Source organism: Vulpes lagopus, chromosome 11 (assembly GCF_018345385.1).
Source record: "Vulpes lagopus strain Blue_001 chromosome 11, ASM1834538v1, whole genome shotgun sequence".
In the NCBI taxonomy this organism is placed as follows: domain Eukaryota; kingdom Metazoa; phylum Chordata; class Mammalia; order Carnivora; family Canidae; genus Vulpes; species Vulpes lagopus.
Genome location: NC_054834.1, coordinates 65,717,936 through 65,743,202, shown reverse-complemented (window position 1 = coordinate 65,743,202; position 25,267 = coordinate 65,717,936). Strand labels below are relative to the sequence as shown.

The 25,267-nt window shown below is 40.3% G+C and overlaps 1 protein-coding gene across 16 annotated transcripts in view; it reads right to left on the bottom strand.

Annotated features, from left to right (window-relative positions):
• The window catches only part of CELF1 (CUGBP Elav-like family member 1), an 88,837-nt gene that overhangs the window by 31,601 nt on the left and 31,969 nt on the right, over positions 1-25,267 (bottom strand). For 8 of the 16 annotated variants that reach the window (XR_005990557.1, XM_041773189.1, XM_041773184.1 and 5 more), the window contains 3 exons: positions 13,155-13,194; positions 8,836-8,907; positions 7,416-7,567 (listed from right to left, as the gene is read on the bottom strand). The exons of 1 other annotated variant lie outside the window; for it this stretch is intronic. Coding sequence is in view for 10 of the 15 variants with exons in the window: in XM_041773189.1 (XP_041629123.1) it covers positions 7,416-7,486 (71 nt within the window). In the remaining 5 variants the exon portion in view is untranslated. Of the gene's footprint in view, positions 1-7,415; positions 7,568-8,835; positions 8,908-13,154; positions 13,195-18,334; positions 18,449-25,267 lie in introns of those variants that run through there. 7 more of the 16 variants (XM_041773194.1, XM_041773192.1, XM_041773195.1 and 4 more) reach the window with 5 other exon arrangements.

Here is a 25,267-nt window from a genome sequence, read left to right as displayed (position 1 = left end):
CGAGGAGGGGCAGAGGGAGTCGGGAGACTCCTGAGCAGACATCCCAGTGAGCATGGTTTCCACGACTCTGAGATCCCAACCTAAGCTGAAATCAAGAGTCAGATGCTTAACGGACTGAGCCATGCAGGCACCCTGTTAATTCCTAAATTTCTTATAACTGAACCCCACCGGAGCTATTTACACATTACCTTTCCTGAATCTCACACTAAATATCAAAGGTGTAAGAAAAATGGCATATATAGACTGACTCTTGTCACAATGTCTGTGAAGGTTTCCCATACTCCTTCATGTTAATTCGATCAGTTCCATCAGGACTTAAACTGTACTAAATTTCCACCTTCATTACAGTATTTATCACTGTTTAGCATAATCTGGCTGTATCTACCTCTCCCAACCAGACTGACAGTTCCTTGAAGGCAGAAGCTGTTTTATTTGCTATTCATTCTTACAGCCACACCTAGTACAGCAGCTGGTTTAAAGAAATATTCAGATGTGGGATGGGAGCAATTTCTTGTTCTCAACAATTCTCCATTTAGTTTAAGCAACTAATCCTGACAAAAATGAACATTGTGCACAAAGAGAGCTCACACATTAAAGAGCAGCTAGGCTCTCCTGTGATTATTTGATTCTCAGAAGATCAATATCCTTTTTTTTTGCCCAAGTGTTTTGAAATGCATTGTTTTATTGGCTTCCTTTACTAATTCAAACCATTTGTGGCAAGTTTGTAAAAATATACTGTAGTTGCTTGTAGAAGCTTAATCCCAGTGTTCTAACAGAAATCATGCTACTATGATTTTTTTTTTTTTATGCTACTATGATTTTAAAAAAAGCTCTGTAACTAATGAAACAATGGTTGTCGGTCCCTACAACTTGCCATCAACAGGCTTAATTATTAGCTTTAATATTATTTTATTAAAATGCTGCTAGTCTTTAATCATGTTGATATTCCAGGGAGGGTTAACAGAGAACCCAAATGGTGTTCAGAATATGTTTTGATGGTAAGGATGCTGACACTATTTTTGAGAAGAGGCAGGAGTTTATTAATTCATAATTATACTAGCAACAACAGCTCTCAGTCTAGCCTTTCTGTCTGCATTTGTGTGTCATTTCCAAATTTTCTACATCACAGTTTAGTGCAAAAGGATAAGCATAGTCAATATATATATATGTGATTTAGAGTTTATCTAAACGTGCAGTGGAGACTCGGCATTCTAGACAAATGCCCTCCCTTTCTCTCTTTACAAATCTGTCTCCATTTCTTCGTGTCCACCCACTCTACAAGCCATCCTTTCCCCCAGTGTATACCAATTCACTAGCCGGAAGAATCCCCTAGACCAGTGCTATTCAATGCTAAGGACCAGGGAAAATCTTCAAACTTAACCCTTTTGAAACTTTTATAATAACTAGACTAAGTAATTATCAGGCCAGGTTGAAGATGCTGTGGACATCATGTAGCTGGAGTTTTGCATTGACTTATTTCTTCCTCTAATAAATACTGGGCACGGCACTTACTTATACAGGCCAGATGCTGTGTGAAATGTAGTATATGTTGGTGAAAAAGGAAAATGTGGGTATCAACTGTTATTGTGTTGGAAGAGAATGTTCTTCTAACCTTCCACATAGAAGGTTCTTCTAACCTTCCACACATACTTCCACCAGCATGCGTGTTGTCCTTAGTTAAAAGTTACCACTGCACAAAAAGTCACATGGAGACGAGACTCTTAGTGTGATATGGCAAGGACCCACATCATCCATGTATGGCATTTACTCTACATATCACCAAAAACACTCTCAAATGTGTGCCTTACCTCCCCGTTGATGGAGAACCCCTCAAAGTCAGTGATCATAAATTTCTGATATTATAACTACTCAAGACCAGTGAATTCAGCAGCCCCCTGGAGAAGTACCTTTACTGTCCCTTGTCATTCCTAAGAGGCAAATCTATGGAAATTCTTACCCTCTGTGAAAGTATTGACCAGAGAGTAGGATGGAAGAGGGGAAAAGCAGGGCCTGTAGCAGTGAGGGAAGAAGAGAGATGAGGAGGGAGCAAGTGTTTTAGGGGAGAGGTATAGCACCAATTCATCTCTTTTTATGTTTCTGCTTCTAGCAGAATCATTAAGAATGAGAAGTTATGAAAAATCAGGACCAGAGGCTGCCTTGTCCACCATGATTCTTGATGGAACATGGCATAGGAAAATAATAAACAATTTGGAAGCCAAACGGGAGAGAGAAAACAAAGAGCTCTATATTGAAAGCACACTTCTGTTCAGAATTCTTGAACCCTCCTTTCTCTTTTTCCTATCTCTCTCAAAACTTCCTGGCCCCAGGCCCAGCTCAGGGAGGCAGTTGATGTTCTGTCCCTCTTTCCTATCCCCTGACCCCCAGCTAACTAGACTATGGCGTGGATCTTAATCTAGCAACTGATCTACCGACTAGCCAGAAAGCTGACTTATGCCTAAAACAGAAAGGCAGGCTTGGCTTGTTCCTTAGAGATGCACTGAGCAAGACAATAGCCACCGGCCACATGCGGCTACTGCACAGGACAGGTGAGATACAGAACATTTTTATCATCATAGAAACTTCTATGGCACAGAATACTGCTCTAAAGAATCTGGAACTGGCTAAGAGAAATAGGCAGTGGTGAAGTCAGAAGTGGGAAAGTTTCATCTAGAGATAGCATAAGTTAACAAGATAAAAGGGCAGTGGCAAGAAGTAATGGAGGTCAGGCTATGACACAGATGAAGGCTAAAAACATGATACCAAGTGAAAGAAGACAACTGCCAAAGGCTACACATTGTGTGACTTCATTTATGTGAAATTTCCAGAACAGACCAATCTATAACAGATGCGTAGGAATAGGAACTGGGGGTAGGGAGAGGACTGCTACGAGGTATAGAATTTTTTCTTGGAGGTGATAAAAGTGTTCTGGAATAAGACAGTGGTGACAAGCTGCACAACTTTGTGGATATAGTAAAAGTCACTGAGTTGTGCACTTTTAAAAGGGTATATTTTGTGTTGTGTGAATTATATCTTAATTTGAGAGAGACAGAGACAGAGAGAGGAGTGAGAGACCAGGCTGGAAGGGCAGTGGCAAGCCAAAGCCATGCTGTCCCCACAGTTATGAGGTGGATGAAAAGTAGAAGTAGCAGCACATGCAGAGAGAGCAGAACATGTGTCCTGGGTCAGAAATGTGGCAGTTTCCACACCTTCCAGCTGTGGAGTTCCTTATTAGTCTGGTCCATGTGCATGTACCCTCACAAGAAAACCCTTTAATATACGCTAGCTCGTGTGAATAAATACTAACTTCATGTCTGTTTAAAAAAACATTTCCTAGAGAGCCTGTGTGGCTCAATAGTTGAGCGTCTGCCTTTGGCTCAAGGCATAGTCATGCTGTCCCGGGACCGAGTCCCACATGGGGATCCCCTCGAGGAGCCTGCCTCTCTACCTGCCTGTGTCTCTGTCTCTATCTCTCTCTCTCATGAATACATAAATAAAACCTTAAAAAAAATTTTCCTTGGAAAGGGGGGGAACAAAATGGGTAGAAGGGATTAAAAAGTAGAAGTATAAATTCCTAGTTATAAAATAAGTAAGTCATGGGGATGTGATGTAGATCATGGGAATAAAATAAAACTATTAACTCTGCAAGGTGATAAACAGTAATGTTTATTACTTACTGTCATGACCATTTCACAACATCCACAAATGTCAAATCACTGTGTTCCACAACTGAAACTAATATAGTATATTTCAATTATACCTCAATAAATTTTTAAAAATCATTTCCGAAACCTTTCATTACTCATTTTTTTCACTCACTTCTTCTCACTACCTGTTGACCTCCATTTATTTGTTCATTATATAAATAGAAAAATTTCAGATGCCTACCAATCCTTCCAACTCCTCAAGAGGCATAAACATTTGTTGCCTCCCAATCTCCAGCCAGCCACCCACCCCTATCAGGTCCCTCTCTGTGCTATGGAAACTGGCACAGAAGAACATGAGAATAAAAAGGACCCAGAAACACCGGCCTGAATTACGTACCAGCTGTTCTCTAGTGCAAACAAGACAAAATGCATGTATGCTGGAAGGAAGAATTTCCATTTGGATACAGGGAAGTCTTCCTGTTAGTCGGAGTGTTTGGTACTAGAAAAAGCTAGTGATAATGGTTTTGGTTTTTTTTTTTTTTTTTTTTTTTTGATAATGGTTTTTAAATCACCTTTCAACAACTGAACAGGCTAACTATCTGCTTGTGAAGGTTTTCAGCCTTCTTCCCTGAGGAAGGGAGATAATGTCTAGAGACTTTATTTCAGTGACCACCTTTAATTAAAAACAAAACAAAACAAAACAAAACTCACAGGGCTTAACATTCATTCACCTGTATTTCCCAAGTTCCTACTATGTGCAAGATACTATACACTATAGGGGGCTATAAAAAGGAACTGAGCAATACCTGCCCTGAAGGCAATGACATCGAACAATTGGAAAGACACAATTATAATGTCCTATAAATATTTATACAGATATCTAAAAGTTCTGTGAAAGAAAGCAGCTAGGATAGTGGGGGTGGTTTTGGGATTTTTTGGGGAGGAGGGTGGGGATTTAAGCTGGATGGACAAAGGGGCTGGAAACAGTGCTGTACAGCATGGAGTGACGAGGACATGGTAAAAACTCTGAAAAAAGAGATGAGAGCATTAGAAAGGTAGAAAGGGACTTGAGAAAGGGGAGAGTACACAAACATTTTAAAAGATTAGAAAAAGGAGAGAAAACATTAGAAAATCAATGAGAATAAACACTGGAAAGACCCAATAAAAGGGCTTTTCATGTGATACTGACAGGGTTGGGCTTTATTCCAATCTTTAAACAAGGAAGTGATCAGATTTGTCTTTTAAAAGACACCTGACAATATAGAGGATGAAATAAAATGGGAAAATATGGAGACTTCTGCACAAACTAGCTCCTAAGATTAGGGCCCAGTTTCAAGCAATGCTGAAAATTTTGGGGGCAGGACCCACTAGGGAGATCCCTTGATGAAAAAGATGAGGAAAAAGAAGTTACTGATCACTCCTGGGTTCTAGTATAGACAATCTGGAAACGTGATTCTGCATAGGAAGCTTAGGGGACACTTGAGGGATAAATACATAGATCTGAGAATAGAGAAGTACATCCGTACCCCCTTAAGCCAAAGGAAAGCCTAGAGAAAAGGGCCTGAGCTACAACTCCTGGACAACATCCATCTCCTAGGGTACCAGAATCAAGGACACTGTTAAAAATAAGGATAGGAACTACAGCTCAGGTCCTCCAACCTTTCCACACCACCACCAGCCATTCTTCTCTGTTGTAAAGAAATTTTGAAATAAATACATTGCTAGATCACATTCCCAGGCAAAATCACTTGAGAGAGAAAACCACTGACGTCAAGTTTCCTGCTAAAGAGTAGGAGTTAAAAGAAGGGCTGAGAATCCAATAAAAAAGTGGCAAACACACGATTCTCAAGAACTTTCTTCTTCCCAACTATGGTATTTTGGCATACAGTAGCCACGGGAATGGGCCCAAGGACTTGAAATGAGAGGAGCTGTTGGCTACCTGGCTCAATGACACTTGAGGCAGCTTGGTCTAAGGGGCAAAAATAAAAAGAAGGTATCATTAAACTTGATTTTAGGTCCAAGGCTGACATCAACTGTCCTCAGGCAAGTCAATAATAGCCTCTCTCAACTGGGTTTCTCGTCTGTAAAACAGGGGCAACAGCCAGTGCCCAATTAACTTCCCGAAGCTTTTGTAGGATGGCGGACTAAAACAAATGCAAACGCACTTGAGGGGGAAAATGATGCAATGCTGTCCTCCTCCATCACCTCTAACCGAATGTGCTGCAGTCAGTCCACTAGCTCTAGGACTTTAGTGTGCATTAATGAAAACTACATGAGATATTGCTAAAATACAGATTCTGGGGCCCAGTTCTAAGCATAAGAATACCTAGGCATGGGTCCAGGGATCAGCATTTTTACACTCCAGGTAACTTTCATGCAGTGATCTGTGATCCAGATTTCACAGGATACTGAATTAGTCTAACCTTGTAAAAGATGACAAATCAGGTTGAGGAAAAATGCTGTATCTAAGGACTGAACAAAGGCAGTCCTTTGGCAAAGCATAGAGAGAAACTGTTACAATGAAAGATAATCTGAGCCACAAAGTTCTATTTCTAAGGAGACATATCTGGCACATGGGAGTATTTCTATTATGTATTAAGTCTTTATGATGGCCTTCACTGTGATTTCACCTGTTAGCTACAGCTAAAATAATATTTTAGCAGTAAAAAACTCACATATAAAGACACATCTAAATTACCATTATTTTAGACACTATAGAGAAGGCATAGCATCCACTTCAAATGAGCAAGCCAGCTAACTTTGAGGGCCCCCAAACTATTCCACAGAGAACTGTTCAGAATCTGCTATTATCCACACCTGTTACACGTAATCCCAGGGTAAAATGGTTTCCAATGGAGGCCTAATCTCAAGGACTTTTCCTACCACCTGTTATCTAGGGACTCTTCTACCATTTAATATTCTTGGCTTTGAATAACCTAAGGCTCATCTGCTTGAGGTTTAAAGATACTTTGAAGCCTGGTTAAAGTAACTGAAGTCAGGAGTTAGAAATGTGTTCTTCTCCACCAAATACAGAATTCAGGTTCCCCAGAGCTATAGCTTAGGGCCAAGTTAGCGACCTAGCTATGTACAATGGCAGTATCACTTCCTGAACAGTACTGCACACTGATTAGATTTCTCATTCTCATGTTGAAAATCTGGGCAAACTGCCAATCAAAATTGATCCAGTTTTGCTTTTTTGGGGGGGGGAAGGGGGCTTCATCTAACATCACTGAAATCAGGTATTCTGTGGCATTTTCAATTAGACTAGGAAAAATCAGGGCCTGGGGTTATAGTTTAGATGCCAATACAGCATCCTGCATACATTACTAAATACACTCTAGCAACCAGTCTCCTCTGTGATAGGAGTCTAAGAATTTGGTATAAATAAATAACTTCCCAAAAGATTGTTTGAAATGGCAAACCCAATGCAAAGCAGTAAAGCTAAGGTTAAAAAAATAAAAATAAAAAACCTTGGAATCTATCATATGGGAAAACACTACAAGTTGAAGGAATGCAGCACACTTGAGTTGATGTTGCTGCTCATGTATCAAATGCACCCTTCTGTAGAGAACTTAGTTACAGCCCCAAGGAAATCAACAGTAATGAGACAGAATCAAACTACAATAAAAAATATTAATAGTGTGGACTCTTGCTTCCTCACCCAATTTTTTTCTTCCCTCTTTCAGGGAAAGCAACCAGTTTCATCAAATAACAAGGAAAACAGCCCAGTTCCTCTGCTTATGATAAAAATTAGACAACAAAAATACTTACACAGGACTGGAATTCAAAGAGCAATGATCCACCATCATTTCTGGAAGGAAATCCAACTTAAACGCAGCCATCACCTCACTCTCCCCTTCAGAAGCCAATGATATTAACTTGCTGCACTTGTCTGATCCACAAATACACACAGCTTTAGCTTCCTGGGCCCCACAAAAAACACAAAGTGGAAACAGGAGCTCAGGGAAACCAGCAATAAGTGCCACAGAAACAGGCAGGACTGGGGAGGGGAAAGGGAGTACTGGATTAAAAGGGGGATGTGAGCATGTGAAGGGAGGCTCAGCCCAGCACACAATGAAAGTGCTGATGCGCCAGGGCTGGGTTTGTGTGATTTTCCCTGGCGAAGCAGTACTAAGTGCACTGTCAGATAAATAGAGTGTCAGATCCATGAAGATAGCAGTGGCTAACAGAGCAGAAGAAACACAAACTTGTTTCACATCCTCCAAACTCCTTTCTGCAAATCAGGTTCTGAGGGGCCCCAAAGCCTTAAACTACCTGAGGGGGGAAAAAAAAAAAAACAACCCCCCCCCAAAACCAAACCCAAAAAATAAAAACAGAGGGGGGGGGGGTGGAAAAGCTCACCTCATGTGGTCTGAAAATATTTCTGGAAAGGAAAATTGTGTTGTTGTCCTTGGTTTAAACTTCAGTTTCCATGTGCCAAAGACAGCAATGAACATGGTGCTGGGTCCAAACTGACCTCAGCATAGTCACACAGGAGTGGTTCACACCAGCAGAAGCAGGCCAGAGGAAAGCTGACTAAAGAAGGGGTCACCAAAAACCTAATTGCTCACAGACTTCTACCTGCACTGGACCAACCTCAACTTCTTGGTGGTGTGCTGAGAGCAAAGTGTGCTCCCTAAAGTTCCTCATCAGAGTGAAGGACTTTTTAAAAATTCCTGCTTCATTAGGTGGGACAGGCAAAACTTTACTCTGAATCTTATTTACCAGAAAATTTAAAAAGCAAAAATAAAAATGGAATAGTAATATTCTGCCTTCTCATGAAGTACCAGGAAATAATGTCTTTTCTGTTGTTTGACCTTTCTAGAAAAACAAACAAAAACAACCAGGGTGATGATAATGACAAAGAAGCAGGGCCCACTACACTCAAACATGTAAGGGAAGAAGAGAGGAATGTAAAGTAAGTCTCTTCATTCTCTGTCTTCCTTTAAACTGATGCTAAAACCAAGATTAATGAATGCCACATAAAAATTCTATTATGGGTGAGCAGTAGAAATGGATATACTTAGCAGTCAAGGCAGATGTGGTGCTCCCATTCTCAATTTAGCTTCCCATCCTCCAAACAACAAATGGTGGCATTTCAATATTTAGGCAGTGACTCTAAAACTCTATCTCTGAAGGCTCCCAAACTGCGCAGGCCTTCTTTCCATTTTTATCATTAGGATTGCCTTACCTCAAAGATTTCACTTCACTCAAGCTCAGTTCTCAACACAGGGAATTTTGAAAAAAGGAAGTTATGTTCAGCCTGTAAAGAGGTAAACAAATGAACTCCTAAACGTATAGCGTTACTTAAAAAGGACGTTACTTAAAAATAATGAAAGGCAACATGTCATTGCATAGGCCTAAGTGTTGCAGCCTGGCTAACAATGCCTGACCCCTGGTCTGCATCTGACCATGGAAGGTAGAAACTGTCTTCTGTCTAATATACAGGCATAACCATCCAAAAGTTAGAATTACAACAGCAGTTATCCGCTCTTCTATTCTGCCAGAGACCCTGGCTCCTTGGATCTACTACTTTAGAGACAGAAGTGGGAGAAGTGGCAGGGGGGTGGGGAGTGAAGCCAGGCTGCGGTGAGAAGAGACTGCAACTGGCACACAGCACACAGTTCACCAAGTGCTGACTCCCAGATAGGCAGAAGACAGTAACCCTAGCTGGGACTGGTTAAGTTACTGGTTAGGTTTGTCCTAGTTTCTTCATGTACACTGGAGCTGGTCACATGCCTCTTCCTATAGAAAGCTATCAGGACCAAGGAGTAACTTTGTGAGGTTGGTTAACAACCAAGTTAGTTTTTTGTTTGTTTTGTTTTTTTGTTTTTTTAGTTCAAGGGTTCCTTTAAAAAGGAATCAACAAATTTTAAGGAATCTCACTGGTTATTGTTATACTTTTACTATTCACTAGAAATATATCTAATTCATCTTCATTTTCATCAGAATCACATGCATAACAAGAGAGTATGTACTGCAGAAGACTACTGAGCAGCCAGGCACTGCTCAGCATATGAAAGGATATGTACTCCTTATAGTAATTTTTACCAAGCCAAAGGTCGAAAAGCACTCGTTTTAGAGTAATGTTTTAAAATCCACTTTATAATTAGAAGACTGCTTTAAAAACTTAAAGGATGGAAATGTTATTACATGAAGGAGAGTGCTTCTCTTTAGGCAGGTCACAAGAGTCATCTCAGTATAATTAAATTCAACATGCTTGTGGGAAAAGAAAGCACAGAAATTAATCACAAGTCACAATTTTAGAAAAAAGATTAAAAAGTTAAGTGATGATAAAAACAATTATTCAAACACAAAAAAGCAGATGTTAAGGGAAAATTATAAAGTAGAATTAGCAGTTACAGAAAACTGCCCACAAGTTGTTTTTTAAATTTCTTAATCAGAAACACATTCCAGGCTTTTCCCACAAAGGATGCATTAGAAGAAGTAAAGAGATGGCAGGAAAGGTTATAACCAAGGGTCCACTGAAGAGGTTTTAACTTTTCTTCCGTCCCTTTTTACCGTCTGTCCTCTCACTATGAATTTACATTCATGGTTTCCTGTCTTTCCCTGATGGTCTTAGTGTTCTTTGCCTTGAATATTTTCTACTCCTTTTCTAAGGGCAACAATTTAAAAGCCCAATAATGTGAGGATAGGGATAATCAGCCTACTGTAACATTAAGAACCAAAATCATTAAAGCTGATCCGTAGATAAGGGAAACCCTCTAAAGCACAGCACACCCTGCATTTAGAACATCAGAATGGAATGAACGGTTTAAAAACTGGATTAGAAGAGAAAAATGCTAGAAATCACAGCAGCTGTTTTGTCAAAGGAGTGAATGAGCAAAGAAAAGCATAGTTGAGCAAAAAGGCCCAGGTGGCACATGCAAACATCAGGCTAGAGGTCTATCTTGACTGATACAACCAGGGAGTTCAAGTGACGGGATTTTATACTTTACCTCAATAATCTAAATATATCTTTAAGGACAAAAATGTGAAGTCTGGTTATATGAGCATAGAAGAAATTAGAGCTTACTGTCAAATTATAAAAGAGAATGCATGTCATTAAAAACCACCATCACTCTATATAAAGAAAAGTATAATAATCTAGGACAAAGTTATGACACCTCAAGATATTTAAATGGAATGGATATCTACTCCCCACCAAGCTTCTGGCATTAGATGACAGAAGGGATGTAGAAAAGAAGTGAGCAATTGATACTACTTGAAAGTAACTAACCAGACTCACAAAATTTTAGCTTAAAACTTTTATAGGCTTGGGTGGCTCAGTGGTTGAGCATCTGCCTTTGGCTCAGGTCATGATCCCAGGGTCCTGGGATCAAGTCCCACATCAGGCTCCCTGAGAGGACTTCTGCCTATGTCTCTGCCTCTCTCTGTGTCTCTCATGAATAAATAAAATCTTTAAAAAACAAAACAAAACAAAACAACACCTTTCTGGACTTGAATTTTACTTCAAATATTGAGTGCTTCTGGGGAGCCTGGGTGGCTCAATGGGTTAAGTATCCAACTCTTAGTTTCTGCTCAGGTCATGATCTCCAGGTCGGAGGATCAGCCACAAAGGGCTCTGCACTCTGCTTGGGATTCTTTCCCTTTCCCTCCGCCCACCCCCCCACCCCCATGAGTGTTCTTTTTCTAAAATTAATAAATCTTAAACAAACACAAAAATTGAGTACTTCTAATATAATTAGTGGGGTCTCCTAAGAGCTCCCAATCCAGTACTTTGCATATGCAAAAACATACTGATCAATTTAGGTAATCATCTATTTGGCACCTCACTTTGTGGAAGCTTTTTTGCAAAAATGTGACAGCTAAGTATAATTTAAAACAAGCCAAAAATCCTCTGAGTTTCCAATAAGAGTCTAGACAATGAAAAAATTTCTGAATTGGGGGGGGGGGGTTTAAAGTCAAGAAAGAGGGGATCCCTGGGTGGCGCAGCGGTTTGGCGCCTGCCTTTGGCCCAGGGCGCGATCCTGGAGACCCGGGATTGAATCCCACATCATGCTCCCGGTGCATGGAGCCTGCTTCTCCCTCCACCTGTATCTCTGCCTCTCTCTCTCTCTCTCTCTCTCTCTCCCTGTGACTATCATAAATAAATAAAAAATTAAAAAAAAAATAAAGTCAAGAAAGAATTGAAATATTGTAAAGAATTTTCTATTTTGGGCACCTGGGTGGCTCAGTGGTGGACTGTCTGTCTTGGTCTCAGGTTGTGATTCCGGAGTTGGGAGTCCCGGGATGGAGTCCCACTTCTGGCTCGCCGCAGGGAGCCTGCTTCTCCCTCTGCCTATGTCTCTATCTTTCTCTGTGTGTCTCTCATGAATAAATAAAATCTCAAAAAAAAAAAAAAAAAAAAAGAATTTTCTATTTCATGGGGCACCTGGGTGACACAGTTGGTTGAGCATCTAACTTTTGGTTTTGGCTCAGCTTGTGATTTCAAAGTTATAGGACAGAGCCCTGCATGGAGATCTGCACAGTCTGCTTGAGATTCTCTCTCTCTCTCCACCCCTCCTGCTCATGGTCTCTCTCTAAAATAAATCAATCTTTAAAAAAAAATCTTTTTTTTTTTAAATTTTTCTATTCCAAATCTACAATCAACGTGAGACAAAAAGGACCAAATTTAGTCACTGTTGTATGCAAATTGGTTTGACTATAAAATTATCATTTATGGTACACTGAGAGGCTATGACAAGGTTGAAGAGAACCTACCTACCACTTTTTTGAAGTCTAAAAAGTTTTCTACTTCCTCCTCCCATCCTTAATCACTATTACCTCCTCCGTCAATCAGTGTCAAACATGAAGACTAGCAGAAAGACCCTCTTATGTGCTTAGTGCTGTCAGCAAAAAAATAAAAATAAACTCAGAGCCTCCCTTGGACTTCTGAAACTAACACTGACGTAATAAACTGTCAAATGGTGACCACCCTTCAAATCAGGTCATATTTTCAGATTCCATTGGTTTCGGAACTTAAGTGTAATTCTTAGATGGTAACAATATACTAAGTAAGTTTAAACTTTATTTAAGCTCCAGTGCTGATTAAAAAATCAGTATGGTGAACAAATTCTGGGTCCAGGAGAGGAATGTTTATATGGGATCCACTAAGTTCTGTCCTCATCCTTGTTCCTGTTTTACTCAGGGTCTGTCAGATACAAAATAGAACAGGGAAAGGAAGTTAGCTGGGTAGCTGCTGCCTGTACAATACTTGCTACACAAGCACGCTCTCTCTCTCTCTCTCATTCTCTCTCTCTCTCTCACCAGGCAGCAGCTAGTTCAAGTGGGAGATAAACCTGCCTTGGGAAATGGCTAAGGAGAAAGAGTTGACAAAGAGCAAGAAACTATTTCTAGCTTCCTAGGAATAGGAAATTACATCCCACAATATAGGAAAAAAGCCATCACCTTTCTGAATGCAATGTTTTCAAATCTGCACAACAGGCCTCATGCAAGAAGGTTAAAGAGATGACCATAGAGCACACTCATCCAGCAGTTAGCCCATACCTGTGGCTTTACACTTCCCTCTCTGGACTATGTCTTCACTCTAAAAAACCAAGGAAAGAAAAATAAGTGGGCCATGCCTGTACTTCCCATAATTCCAGATATGTACATCCTTTCCTAAGAAAATCCCACTTCTGTTATCATGGCCTAGAATTAAAACAAACCCCCATCCAAACCTCCTCCTTCTCCCATTTTTAAAGTACACAATACCTTAAAATATAAATTGCATTTAGTAGCTCAAAATTAACTTTAAAATATCATCAATTTAAAAGATGGCGAAATAAAAATACTAAAATACAGGGTTGTACCCAAATGTCGCAACAAATAGCAAAACAACGATTACAACTTATGAGACTGAATTCCAGTAGATTTAGGTCACCAAAAAAGTCATTTTTAGCATCTGCTTTTGGATGAGAAACTACTATAGAGCTAATAAAGGCCTTATTATTCTTTTAGCAATCAAGGATTATGTTATAAATGTGGAGAGACCATGCTATTTCCCCAAAGCAACCTTCCTGAATAGGTAGGAGCCAGGCCTAAAACTCTTCAAAGGCAACCAAGTTCCTGCCTGTGTAAATGCATCTCAGTGGCCCTAGGGCAGTGGTGAACCACTGAAACCAAAAAAAAAATCAGAAGATGGGGAAGTTAATTGGAGCTAAAAGCAAACAGAGGAACCACAAAACCAATTTGTTTTATTTTTAAACTTTATTGAACAATCTTGCGAGTAAAAAATTGATTCTATAAAGCTGCCCAAATTCCTACAAACTTTCTTCTACACCCTCTGCCTGTTGGACCTCTGTTTGGCCCTGGCTAAAGACAGAGAATTGCCAAAAGTCATCAAGGATGAAGCCTACTTTGGAAAGTAAGAATTCTGAAAGACAAAGCCAGAACCAGAACTATGAGACACTGCACCCTACCTACCCTTCCTGAAGAAAAAGATGTTTCTTACCTAACAAAAAATAGGTGCTTAAGCACTTGACTTTCCATGTGGATCTAATCGGTTTCCAATTTGGTTAATGAAGCACTGATGCTTCCAATCATTTTAAGGCAAAAACCTAGATTAACAAAAAACCTTCCAAAAGCATTTACTTGGAGTTTCCTACATCATCAAAAGTTATTAAAAAGAAAAGAACTTACATTTACTAAATTCACAATACCTCACTTAATCCTGTATCACTATCACCCATTTAAAGTGGGGATACTCTAAGTATTTAGTTGCTAAAATAATCTATATAAGGGATTCTAACCCCAGAATCCATGGTGTGTCTGTCTCTCTTGAGAAATGTGACCATCATCTAGGAGGTACAAACTTCTACTGAGGCAGTGTGTCCAGAGGGTTCTGGAATAGTGGTTACACATTGGAGGGCTGAGAGAAAGTTAAATTTCTACTTGCTGGGGGATGTGGGTGACTCGGTCAATTAAGCATCTGCTTCTGGCTCAGGTCACAACCCCAGGATCCTGGGATTGAGCCCCACATCTGGCTCCCTGCTCGTTAGGGAGCCTGCTTCTCCCTCTCCTTCTGCCTGTTACTCCCCCCTACTAGTGTATGCTGTCAAATAAGTAAAAAATCTTTTTATTTTATTTTATTTTTTAAAGATTTTATTTATTTATGAGACACACACACAGAGAGAGAGAGAGAGAGAGAGAGAGAGGCGCAGAGACACAGGCAGAGGGAGAAGCAGGCTCCATGCAGGGAGCCCGAGATGGGACTTGATCCCCAGTCTCCAGGGTCAGGCCCCAGGCTAAAGGCGGCGCTAAGCCGCTGAGCCACCGGGGCTGCCCAGTAAAAAATCTTTTTAAAAGAAGTTCTACTTGTTCGTTTTATTCTGGAAAACATAAAGGGCAAAGAAAAGACCTAAGAGTCTAGAAGTCATGTTTCCCAAAATGTCATATGAAACATGTATGGAACAGTTGAGAAACACTGCTGTTGTGTGAAACTGTGAGACCAGACTCAGACTGCATGCTAGCTGGGAAATCTCCAGGAGCAGAAAGCAGAAAGCAGAAGAGAGACCTGGGATTATGAAGAAAGGCCAATGTATAAAAAGAGTGAAGGACACATATCTTGGTCCCAGAGAACACAGCAGCCCTACCCTAAGGGGGCTAAGAAACACCCTTATTGCCTAGCCAAGAGAAAGAGAAAAATGAATTCTTTAAAAAAAACCAAAAACCTCACTCTACTACTAAGTAACTTTTTTTTTTCTTTTAAGATTTAATGTATTTATTTGAGAGAGTGAGCAAGCAAGAGAGAGCACAAAGCAGGGTGAGGGACAGAGGGAGAAGCAGACTCCTCGCTGAACAGGAAGGCAGATGTGGTGCTTGAGCCCTGGACTCATGACCTGAGCTGAAGGCAGGCACTAAACTGGCTGAGCCACCCAGGTACCCCCACAAAAGACTTTTAAGGAAAATACACACACACACACACACACACACACACACACACACACACACACACACAGGATCAGCACTATCTTCCTCTGCACAGACCCTTGTCACTTGAAGGAGGACAGTGGGAAGCTTTATACACAAGAAGGTATTTTCTTTAAAAGCTTTAGGTTTGTTTTTCACGTCTTTCATTTCTGTAGGGAACCAAACAAAATGCCATGTGCTCTCTAAGGAAGCTGAACCACATTTGTCCTGTACTTCATTGGGGCTCCACAGAAGTCTGTTTCTGGGGATCCCTGGGTGGCGCAGCGGTTTGGCGCCTGCCTTTGGCCCAGGGCGCGATCCTGGAGACCCGGGATCGAATCCCACGTCGGGCTCCCGGTGCATGGAGCCTGCTTCTCCCTCTGCCTGTGTCTCTGCCTCTCTCTCTCTCTCTCTCTGTGACTATCATAAATAAATAAAACTAAAAAAAAAAAAAAAAAAAATAAAAAAAAAAAAAGTCTGTTTCTGTTAACATTATCTCCACCTTTCTCAGTCACCATAAGGGGAGGTATAAAGGCAGTTCCAAAGACAGCTGAAAAAGAGTTCGGGGGGAAAGGTGCACCAAAAGTGGGGCTGGGGTTGGGGGGACCACCCAAGGCAACAGAGGAGGAAAGGATGAAGGGCAAGCTAGCTCTGAGGAAAACAGGCAGTATTAGTCTACTTGTGAAACATTAACGTGTTCAAACAGGACCTCCTATAGAGTTTTAAAAATTGTACTTAGCAAGTCAATGGTACAAGAGACTCTGAAAGGCAGACCACCTATTCTCCAATTTCCTCAAGGAAGGATAAATAATCTGGAAAGAATTTATACTTGGTTTCGGAATTTATATGATCTTGACATGTTTCAAAGACACAATAGCTGAGGCACCTGGTCGGCTCAGTCAGTAGAGCAAGTGACTCTTAAGTTCAAGCCCCACAGCGGGTGTAGAGATTACTTAAAAAAAAAAAAAAAAAAAAGATGTAAGGGTGAATGAATAGCATTACCTCTCTGGACTGATACAAAAGCACTGAGATCTCCTACACGCTTTCCTTAATATAGGCAAAGTAATTAACCTTTTTTATTTCTCAGAGTTTTCTGTTGGCATAAAGAGCCTGTATGTTGAGTAAACGACAAAACACTATCCTTCCCCAGAAAGACGACCACTGACTCACTCACCAGCAACTCTTACATAGTATGCACTGAATCAAATTCTAGATACAGGGGCTGGTGGCAGACACAGTAATGTCCAATGACCTACATAAGGCCTGAACTCATGACCTTGGCCTCATTAGTCTGACTCACCAACTCTTACTAACTATTGTTAGTAAATGCCCTCAATACCTTGAAAAACTTCTTTCATATAAGGCAAGGAGTTAATGAAGAATTGAACACTATACAGATTACAGACTTCCAAATCTTTTTAAAGACAGAAGTGAAAAAAATAAAAAAATAAAGACAAAAGTGTTTCTCCCTTAAACAGAGAAGTGAAGCTATTCAGGTTGAAGATAGAGGTGGACAAGCCAGGCCCCATCTTTTGCCTTTCCTGCACTCAGGGTAACCCCACATCTCCTGGGAGATATGAAAATAGGCCTGCATAATTAAAAAATAATAGACAATTCACCAATTTTATATCCAGCTTTGAGATGAAGTTTTTTTTAACAAATTTTTCTATCTTTTTTTTAAAAGATTTTATTGACTTATTTATTCATGAGAGACACACAGAGAGAGAGGCAAAGACATAGCAGAGAGAGCAGCAGCCTCCATGCAGGGAGGCAAATGTGGAACTCGATCCCAGGACTCCAGGATCATCCCCTGGGCAAAAGGCAGGCGCTAAACCGCTGAGCCACCCAGGTATCCCTCTATCTTTAGAATCTAACAGGTTTCCAGAAATCAAGGAATTTACGATGCCAACAATGATAATACATAAATGTGTGCATCCTTGAGTTGATAGAATATAGTATTTAAAATCTGTAAGCCCTGTGTGCCTGGCTGGCTCAGTTGGTAGAGCATACAACTCTTGATCTCGGGGTCGTGAGTTAACGTCCCATGAGTGGTGTAGAGCTTACTTTAAATGAACAAATCTGTAACCCTTATCACCTGGAAGTAGGGAGAAATATCCAGATATTCACAAAGCATCAGTAATTTTAAGAGCTAACATTTTTTGAGCATTTACCCTATACCACGTGGTATTGTTTTGGGTACTTTATATTTAAACCTCATACCTAGCCTATCTCCATTTACAGATGAGAAAAGACACGAAGAAATGAAGTTAACTCTCAAGATCACACAAATCCAGGCAATGAAGAAGTTGGAATATATAGTCAGGCAGTTCGACCCTTGGGTGAAAGGCTGACTGATGCAGGTTAAAATTGTCCACATTAAAAAAAAAAAAAAATTGTCCACATTAAGATCATGCACACAAACCACAGAAAATGTTTAAATATGGAGAGACTAAACCATAATGTTGAGAGTCTGACCACTTTTTTAAGGCAAATCTTTTAAGTAGGTAAATATCCAAAGTTTCAATCATCACAAAAGAAATATATGACTAAGAGTACTGAAAACCACCTGCTGTTAATCAGTATGTGTGACTCTGGGCAAGTTCATCAACATCTCAAAGTGTCAGTTTCTTCACTTGTACAATTAGAGAACTACGTACTTCCAAAGGAACCAAATGGGTGCCCAGAATACAACCAAGTTGCTGTACAAATTTCTAACTGGAAGAGGAAAGAAACAATGGAAATTAGGAAAATTGTGCTCTTTTAAAAAAATGTGTTACCTTTTAGACTGCTTTGCAATACTCTTGCTTCTTTCTTTTTCCTTTTATATGGCTGATTCAATAAAAAGTTTGGGCTTAGTGCATTGGTAAACCACGTCCTCTCACCCGCATATCCTAGAAAGCCAAGTAACCAGATAAAAAGATCAAATGGGAAGCTTTCTTGGGCTGCCGAGCTCATCATGATGCAAAATTTCACCAGGGCCTAGTGTTAAAATCCAGCAGAGCACTACTCCAATCCATCTACCTTCCTTAGGAACCTGTAGCAGGGGAACTGCCACTAGATTCTAATCCGGATCCTGGGAATACATCACAACTAACTGCAGGTAGAATCTAACATTAAATGAAATAAAAAAATGTGTGAGAGCACTCAGCAGCAAATAGGTGGACCTAAGACTGAATGACCATAGAGAAACTAACCTTTATTTCCCTCATCCGTAACCCTGAGGTGGCTAGGTGGATTAAAGAGACATACTGAAGCACACTGTAAAATTCTCTGTTAGTTCCTCATTCCCAGAGCATCTCCTTCCACTGTAATTTTGCTTGATGTTGAACAGTCCAGGTCCTACACCTACACCAGGCTTAGTTCTGACTTGTCTAGGTTAGTAGGGATAAAAGTCAACACTTTCTCTGTGGAGTCCACAAAAATCTTTCCCCCCCCTTGTGACACTTGTTTTATGGCTACCATTTCCATGATTCAGGCTTAAGTGTGTAGCTTCTAACTCTTTATTGACTATCAATGTGTGCTTTTCCTGACCCTGGTAGAGAAATTTATAAACAGATCTCAATCTCATCTCTTTCTCCAATGGCCAGTATGTGCTCTTTAGTGGTAACAATTTTTTTCCAGCTTAAAAAACTGTGGTCAAAAACACATACATAAAAGTTACTGTCTTGGGCAGCCCGGGTGGCTCAGCGGTTTAGCACCGCCTTCAGCCCAGGGCTTGATCTTGGAGACCCGGGATCCCACGTCGGGCTCCCTGCATGGTGCCTGCTTCTTCCTCTGCTTGTGTCTCTGCCTCTCTCTCTTTCTCTCTGTCTCTAATGAATAAATAAAATCTTTTTAAAAATAAATAAATAAAAGTTACTGTCTTAATTCATTTTTAGGTGTACAGTTCAGTATTAGTATATTGTGTAACACAGCAACAATTTAAAAAAACCTTCCTTTTCCATCAAGATTGTTAAACTGGAGGGCGTCTGGCTGGCTCAGCTGGTAAAGCATGTGACTCCTAATCTCACGGTTGGAAGTTAGAGCCCCATGTTGGGTGTAGAGATTACTTAAAAAAAAAAAAAAAAAAAAAGATTCTTAATCCGGAACTCTCACATCTTTTAAAAGTCCATACTTGAGCTTTGAGGAAGGGGGAATAGATCTATGAATCCTATGATATTTTCTTCCTAAATTGCAGGAAGATATACATGAGGTTTCCTGAAGAGAGAATCCATAGCATTATCACTATCTCTAAGGGGCTCATAGCTACTGTTAGAATGTTCCTTTCTGACTCTCCTTGCTGCAAGGCAACAAAACAGTATGTTAGATAAAGACTCGATGTGATGTTATTTGCATGCCCTTGAGTGAGTCACTTTTTTCTGGGCCTCAATTCCCTGATCTATAGGACTATGTAAAACCGTGCTAGACTAATCCAGATTATCACTAAATCATCTAAAAATTTAATTCTATTTTCTCCAAACTGATTTTAAACAGTTATCCAAGTTCTAGTTCAGTCCCTACCACATGTGAGATACAGCCAGGAGAAACTAAGTGTAAACCTAATTTCTAAATTTTTGTTAACGAAATAGATTTCAAATGCTACAATTTGAGAACAAGTCCTTCCTTTTCTATTTATATATCCTCAAGGTACCTGGAATAAGATGACACATATCAGACCTTTAACTGTTGAAATGAGTTCCCTAGTTTATCTGCTCTAATTTATAAATTTTACACTAATGTTTTCTTAAACTGAGATATCTACAGATCAATATTTGTACTTTTTAGTAAAAAGACTTTTTTTCCCTTTAAATTGTGGTATTTGGGTAAAACCATTATGAGTAGTCCTTCTTTTTTACAGAAGTAATATTCTCCCTACTTCCTCAATTAAAAATTTTTATTAATTTTTACATAAAACATTCCCTACCAGGCTTTTCTCTATCCATACATACTCAAAATACAATTATTATCAAATTACAGATTGTACTGTATATACTGCATAACATACTTTTCTCTTAACAATTATAAACATTTTCTTGTGAATAACCCATATTTAAGAATGAAGAGTCACAACTGGCCTGAAGACTGACTTTGCCAAAAGCATCCTTTCACAACCAATAAATATAAAACCTTTTTCATAAAGTCAACATAATTATTAAATCCCCTGAAACTTTTTTTTTTTTTAAGATTTTACTTATTTATTCATGAGAGACACAAAGAGAGAGAGAGACGCAGAGACACAGACAGAGGGAGAAGCAGGCTCCAATGCAGTGAGCCCAATGTAGGACTTGATCCCTGAACTCCAGGACCACACCCTGGGCCAAAGGCAGGCGCTAAATCGCTGAGCCATCCAGGTGTCCCTGAAACTGCTCTTAAAAAAACAAAACAGTAGTACACTAAAGTTGAATGGGGATGGGTGAGTTGGGCTTTGTTCTTCCTTTCCCTGATTTACCATCTCTGGGTGGCAGGGGGGCACAGCTAATTAAGTGTCCTAGTGTGGATTTCGGCTCAGGTCATGGTCTCAGGGTCATGGGATCAAGCCCCATGTCATCAGGCTTCACACTGGGTGCAGAGTCCGCTTAGGACTGTCTCTCTCTCTGTTCCTCCTCTTCCTCTAAAATAAATAGAGGGGTGCCTGTGTGGCTCAGTCAGTTAAGTGTCTTGACCCTTGGTTTCGGCTCAGGTTGGGATCTCCAGTTCTTGGGATGGAGCCCCAGAGCACCCCAAGTTGGGCTGTACTCTCAGTAGGGAGCGTCTCTCCCTCTGCCCCTCCCCCCATCATGTCTCACTCACTCCCCCTCTCTCTGAAACAAATCTTTCTAAAAATTAAATTAAATTTAAAAATCTTAAGAGGGATCCCTGGGTGGCGCAGTGGTTTGGCGCTTGCCTTTGGCCCAGGGCGCAATCCTGGAGACCCGGGATCGAATCCCACATCAGGCTCCCGGTGCATGGAGCCTGCTTCTCCCTCTGCCTATGTCTCTGCCTCTCTCTCTCTCTCTCTCCGTGACTATCATAAATAAATAAAAATTTAAAAAAAAAAATTTAAAAATCTTAAGAAAAAAATCCTGATCTGCCATCTCCTCTCCTGTTTAGTTATCTTTCCATATTACTATATACATACCTAAATAAGAGGCATCCCATTTTTGAGGTGGTCCGGTGAGACATATATGAATGCAAAATACATTTTTAAAAATCTCTCTTCCTGAGGCACCTGGGTGGCTCAGTAAGTTAGGTGTCTGACTCTTGGGTGTCGGCCCAGGTCTTGATCTGAGTTGCGAGTTCAAGCCCTGCACTGGGCTTGGAGCCCACTTTAAAAAAAAAAAATTAGGGGATCCCTGGGTGGCGCAGCGGTTTAGCGCCTGCCTTTGGCCCAGGGCATGATCCTGGAGACCCAGGATCGAGTCCCACATCGGGCTCCCGGTGCATGGAGCCTGCTTCTCCCTCTGCCTGTGTTTCTGCCTTTCTTTCTCTCTGTGCGACTATCATAAATAAATAAATAAATAAAAATTAAAGAAAATAAAAAATAATAGATAGATAGATAGATAGATAGATAGATAGATAGATAGATAGATGAATTATGGGGCACCTGCATGGCTCAGTCAGTTAAGTGTCAACCTTCAGTGGGTGGGGTGGGGAGGTCATGATCCTGGGGCCCTGGGCTTGAGCCCCACATCAGGCTCCCTGCTCACCGGGGAGCCTACTTCTCCCTCTACCCCACCCCCACTTGTGCTCTTACTCTCTCAATAAACAAATAAAATCTTTAAAAAAATTTTTTTTAAAGTCCTTCATCCTGCATCATTCCAAAATGCCTATACTGTCAAATTAATTCTCAATCCCCATTAAGTATTCCCCTCCTCTTCCCCATACAGCTCTCTACTGGGGGGTGGAGTGGGGTGTCGGAATCTCATTCTGTCTTTAGCTCCTCCTGTTTCCTTGGCAGCACTGTCAGTACTGGGCAACAAATTGCTGGATGTAGCAGTAGCAATTTACATATGGTAGCCAAGCTAGCGTGCAGCTTTCTTTGGGCAGAACTGCTAACTCTTCTATGCATCTTTCTAGTTTGAACCCAATGTTCCAGGCATATCAATGTTAAATATTTGCCTAGTGACTTCCACCTTCAAAGAACAGGGAACCATGCACAAAGAAGTCAGAAGGAGCAAAAATTCCCCATTGTGTGGAGAAGTAGGGGCTCTACAGACACAGACAGGGCCTAGGTATAAGGACTGAGACCCTGGACAAAAGTACCTAATCCAAACACAAGGGTTCAGTCATTCTACTTTCCCATAACATTCATGTATCACTCGCTCCAATTTGGCATGTTCTAAGACCACCAGTTCCGCCTTAGTTTCCCTGCCCTGCCATAAGGCCAAATCTGTCTCATCTAGTGAGTCACTTACTGCTCCTCTCTCCAAATGCATTTTCATTTCAGCCCACTTGTGCAGCTCATCAGGGCTGCACCATATGTTAGTACCATGTAGGCAGAATGTGACTAATTTTTTTTCTAAAACACTGTCAGAGTTACTTTTAAAATTACCTTATAATCTTGATGTCTCTAACGACTCATTTTTATAATGCATAACCTTCTGGAAATGACTTTATAATTATTTTTCTGAGCACTTAAAGGAGATGATTCTTCAGGATTTTCACTCCCATTTTTCAGACAAGGGAACTAAAGTGAAGAGAACAGATTAAGAGACCCATGTTCCACCACTAACTAGTGAGGGTTGTACTTTCTGAAATCACAGCACTCTATTTGGTAAAATAAGTCACTCTGTAAAATGCTTTTGGAGGGGGGTTCAAAATATTAATTTGCTTTTATTTTCTGACGTGATTATTAAACTTCAGATACTACAACTACTTGCAACTAATTCTGATGACTAAATGGCCTCATGATATCCACTGAGTCGTTTTAAGAGAGGACTGAATGAGCCAGAGACCACAAATGTTTTTCTAATTGGTAAAGACCATAAACGGGTGAAACTAACATTTTGAGAGTAAGAGAGATACTGGACTTGCCTACTTTGGGCAATCTGCCTCTTTTCCAACAATAATGGTTCCTGGATTTGAGAATTAAACTTACCTCAAGAAGGTTTCTTAAATTTTCCATTTCAGATCATATACATTCATTCAAGTAACTGGGGTGGTAGTTTGTCATTGCATTAAGAACTCTATGTCCACTAAAAACATTCTTCAGTGGACAATATCACTCGCAAAAGCTAAAAAAGGATCCCAAGTATCTTATCAATATTGAAAATTGCACATACCCTTTGAATTCAGCTATTCCAATTCTAGAAATACAGCCTTCAAATACACTTGTATCTGATGTACATAAAGTATGCAAACAGGCATTAATGAGAACACGGTTTATTATAGAGAAAACTGGAAACATGCATGCCCATCCGTTGGGTGCTGGTTAAATAAATTATAGTATAACCCTGTCATAGAATGCTGCAGCTATTTTGGGCACCTGGGTGTCTCAGTGGTTGAGCATCTGCATTCGGCTCAAGGAGTGATCCCAGCGTTCTGGAATCAAGTCCTGCATTGGGCTCCATGCAGGGAGCTTGCTTCTCCCTCTGCCTATGTCTCGGTCTCATGAATAAATAAAATCTTAAAAAAAAAAAAGGAATGCTGCAGCTATTAAAGAGACTACGGCAATTTCAATACACTAGACTAAGGACTGATCAAGAAGATAAATTTATATAATACAAAAAGAATTACATAGGGCTTATATATAACAAAGTAGGTCTGGAAGGATAAAGAAGAAAACTGCCAACAAGGTTGCAGAGGTGGAATATTGGCTGAATTGTTTAAATATATATGTTACCTAGTCTACAAAAAAAAAAAAAAAGTCTACCTACAAAACTAGGTAACAAAATGTTACCTAGTCTTTCTTAAAAAAAAAAAAAAAAACTTTAGGAAAACTCAAACTATGAGGGACAAAGTAAAGAAAAAACCCAACCTCGCTCTATTCCAAAACGAGTACTTTGTTTTGCATTTTTTCCTGCTTTGCCTGAAACTTTTGTGTGGAAACAGCCATCGTGCAAGTGAAGCAGCAAACACACAACATGTGAGTTGGGTAAGGACATTACAACATCTGAAATTATCCCAGCAACTCAACTGATGTTCACACAGCTTGGACTGTAAACCTTATGGCTGGCCTATTTACAAAGTTTGGAGCTATTTTCAATCACTCAGCTGTATATCTTATATGTACATTTTCTTCAATCAACCTTTCCTGCCAGGCAGAGTGCAACATTAGCTGGCTTCCAGTAAGGAAGGCAAAGGACAGGGTGAGATAATATGTCAAAACAAGTTCTATAAATACAGCTTTTGGCCTAGTATCTCAAAAAGGAATCAAAACAGCTTCAAACTTAAAGAGAAAAATCCTACAGTCCTGCAATATCCTACTTGAAGGCTCCAGAGAACAGAAGAGGCCAAGGATCTAGATCTTGTTTCTCACACAGTATCTTGTCTCTCTCTCCCTAATCTCTGAGGGAGGTTAAGATCAAATTGCAGGTATTATTCCAAGTCAGCCTCTCCCCTTCTCTTACCCCCACAACACCCAACACACCAGTATCATTTCACTGAGCTTACTCCACCTCTTAGGCAAACATCCCCAATACACACAACATACAACAGCCCCTCCATAGCACCTAGCATCTAACTCCTAACATCTCCCAAACCCTTGACCAAGCAGCCAAGACCCCTGCCTGTCCCATCTGCCCCAACCTCAC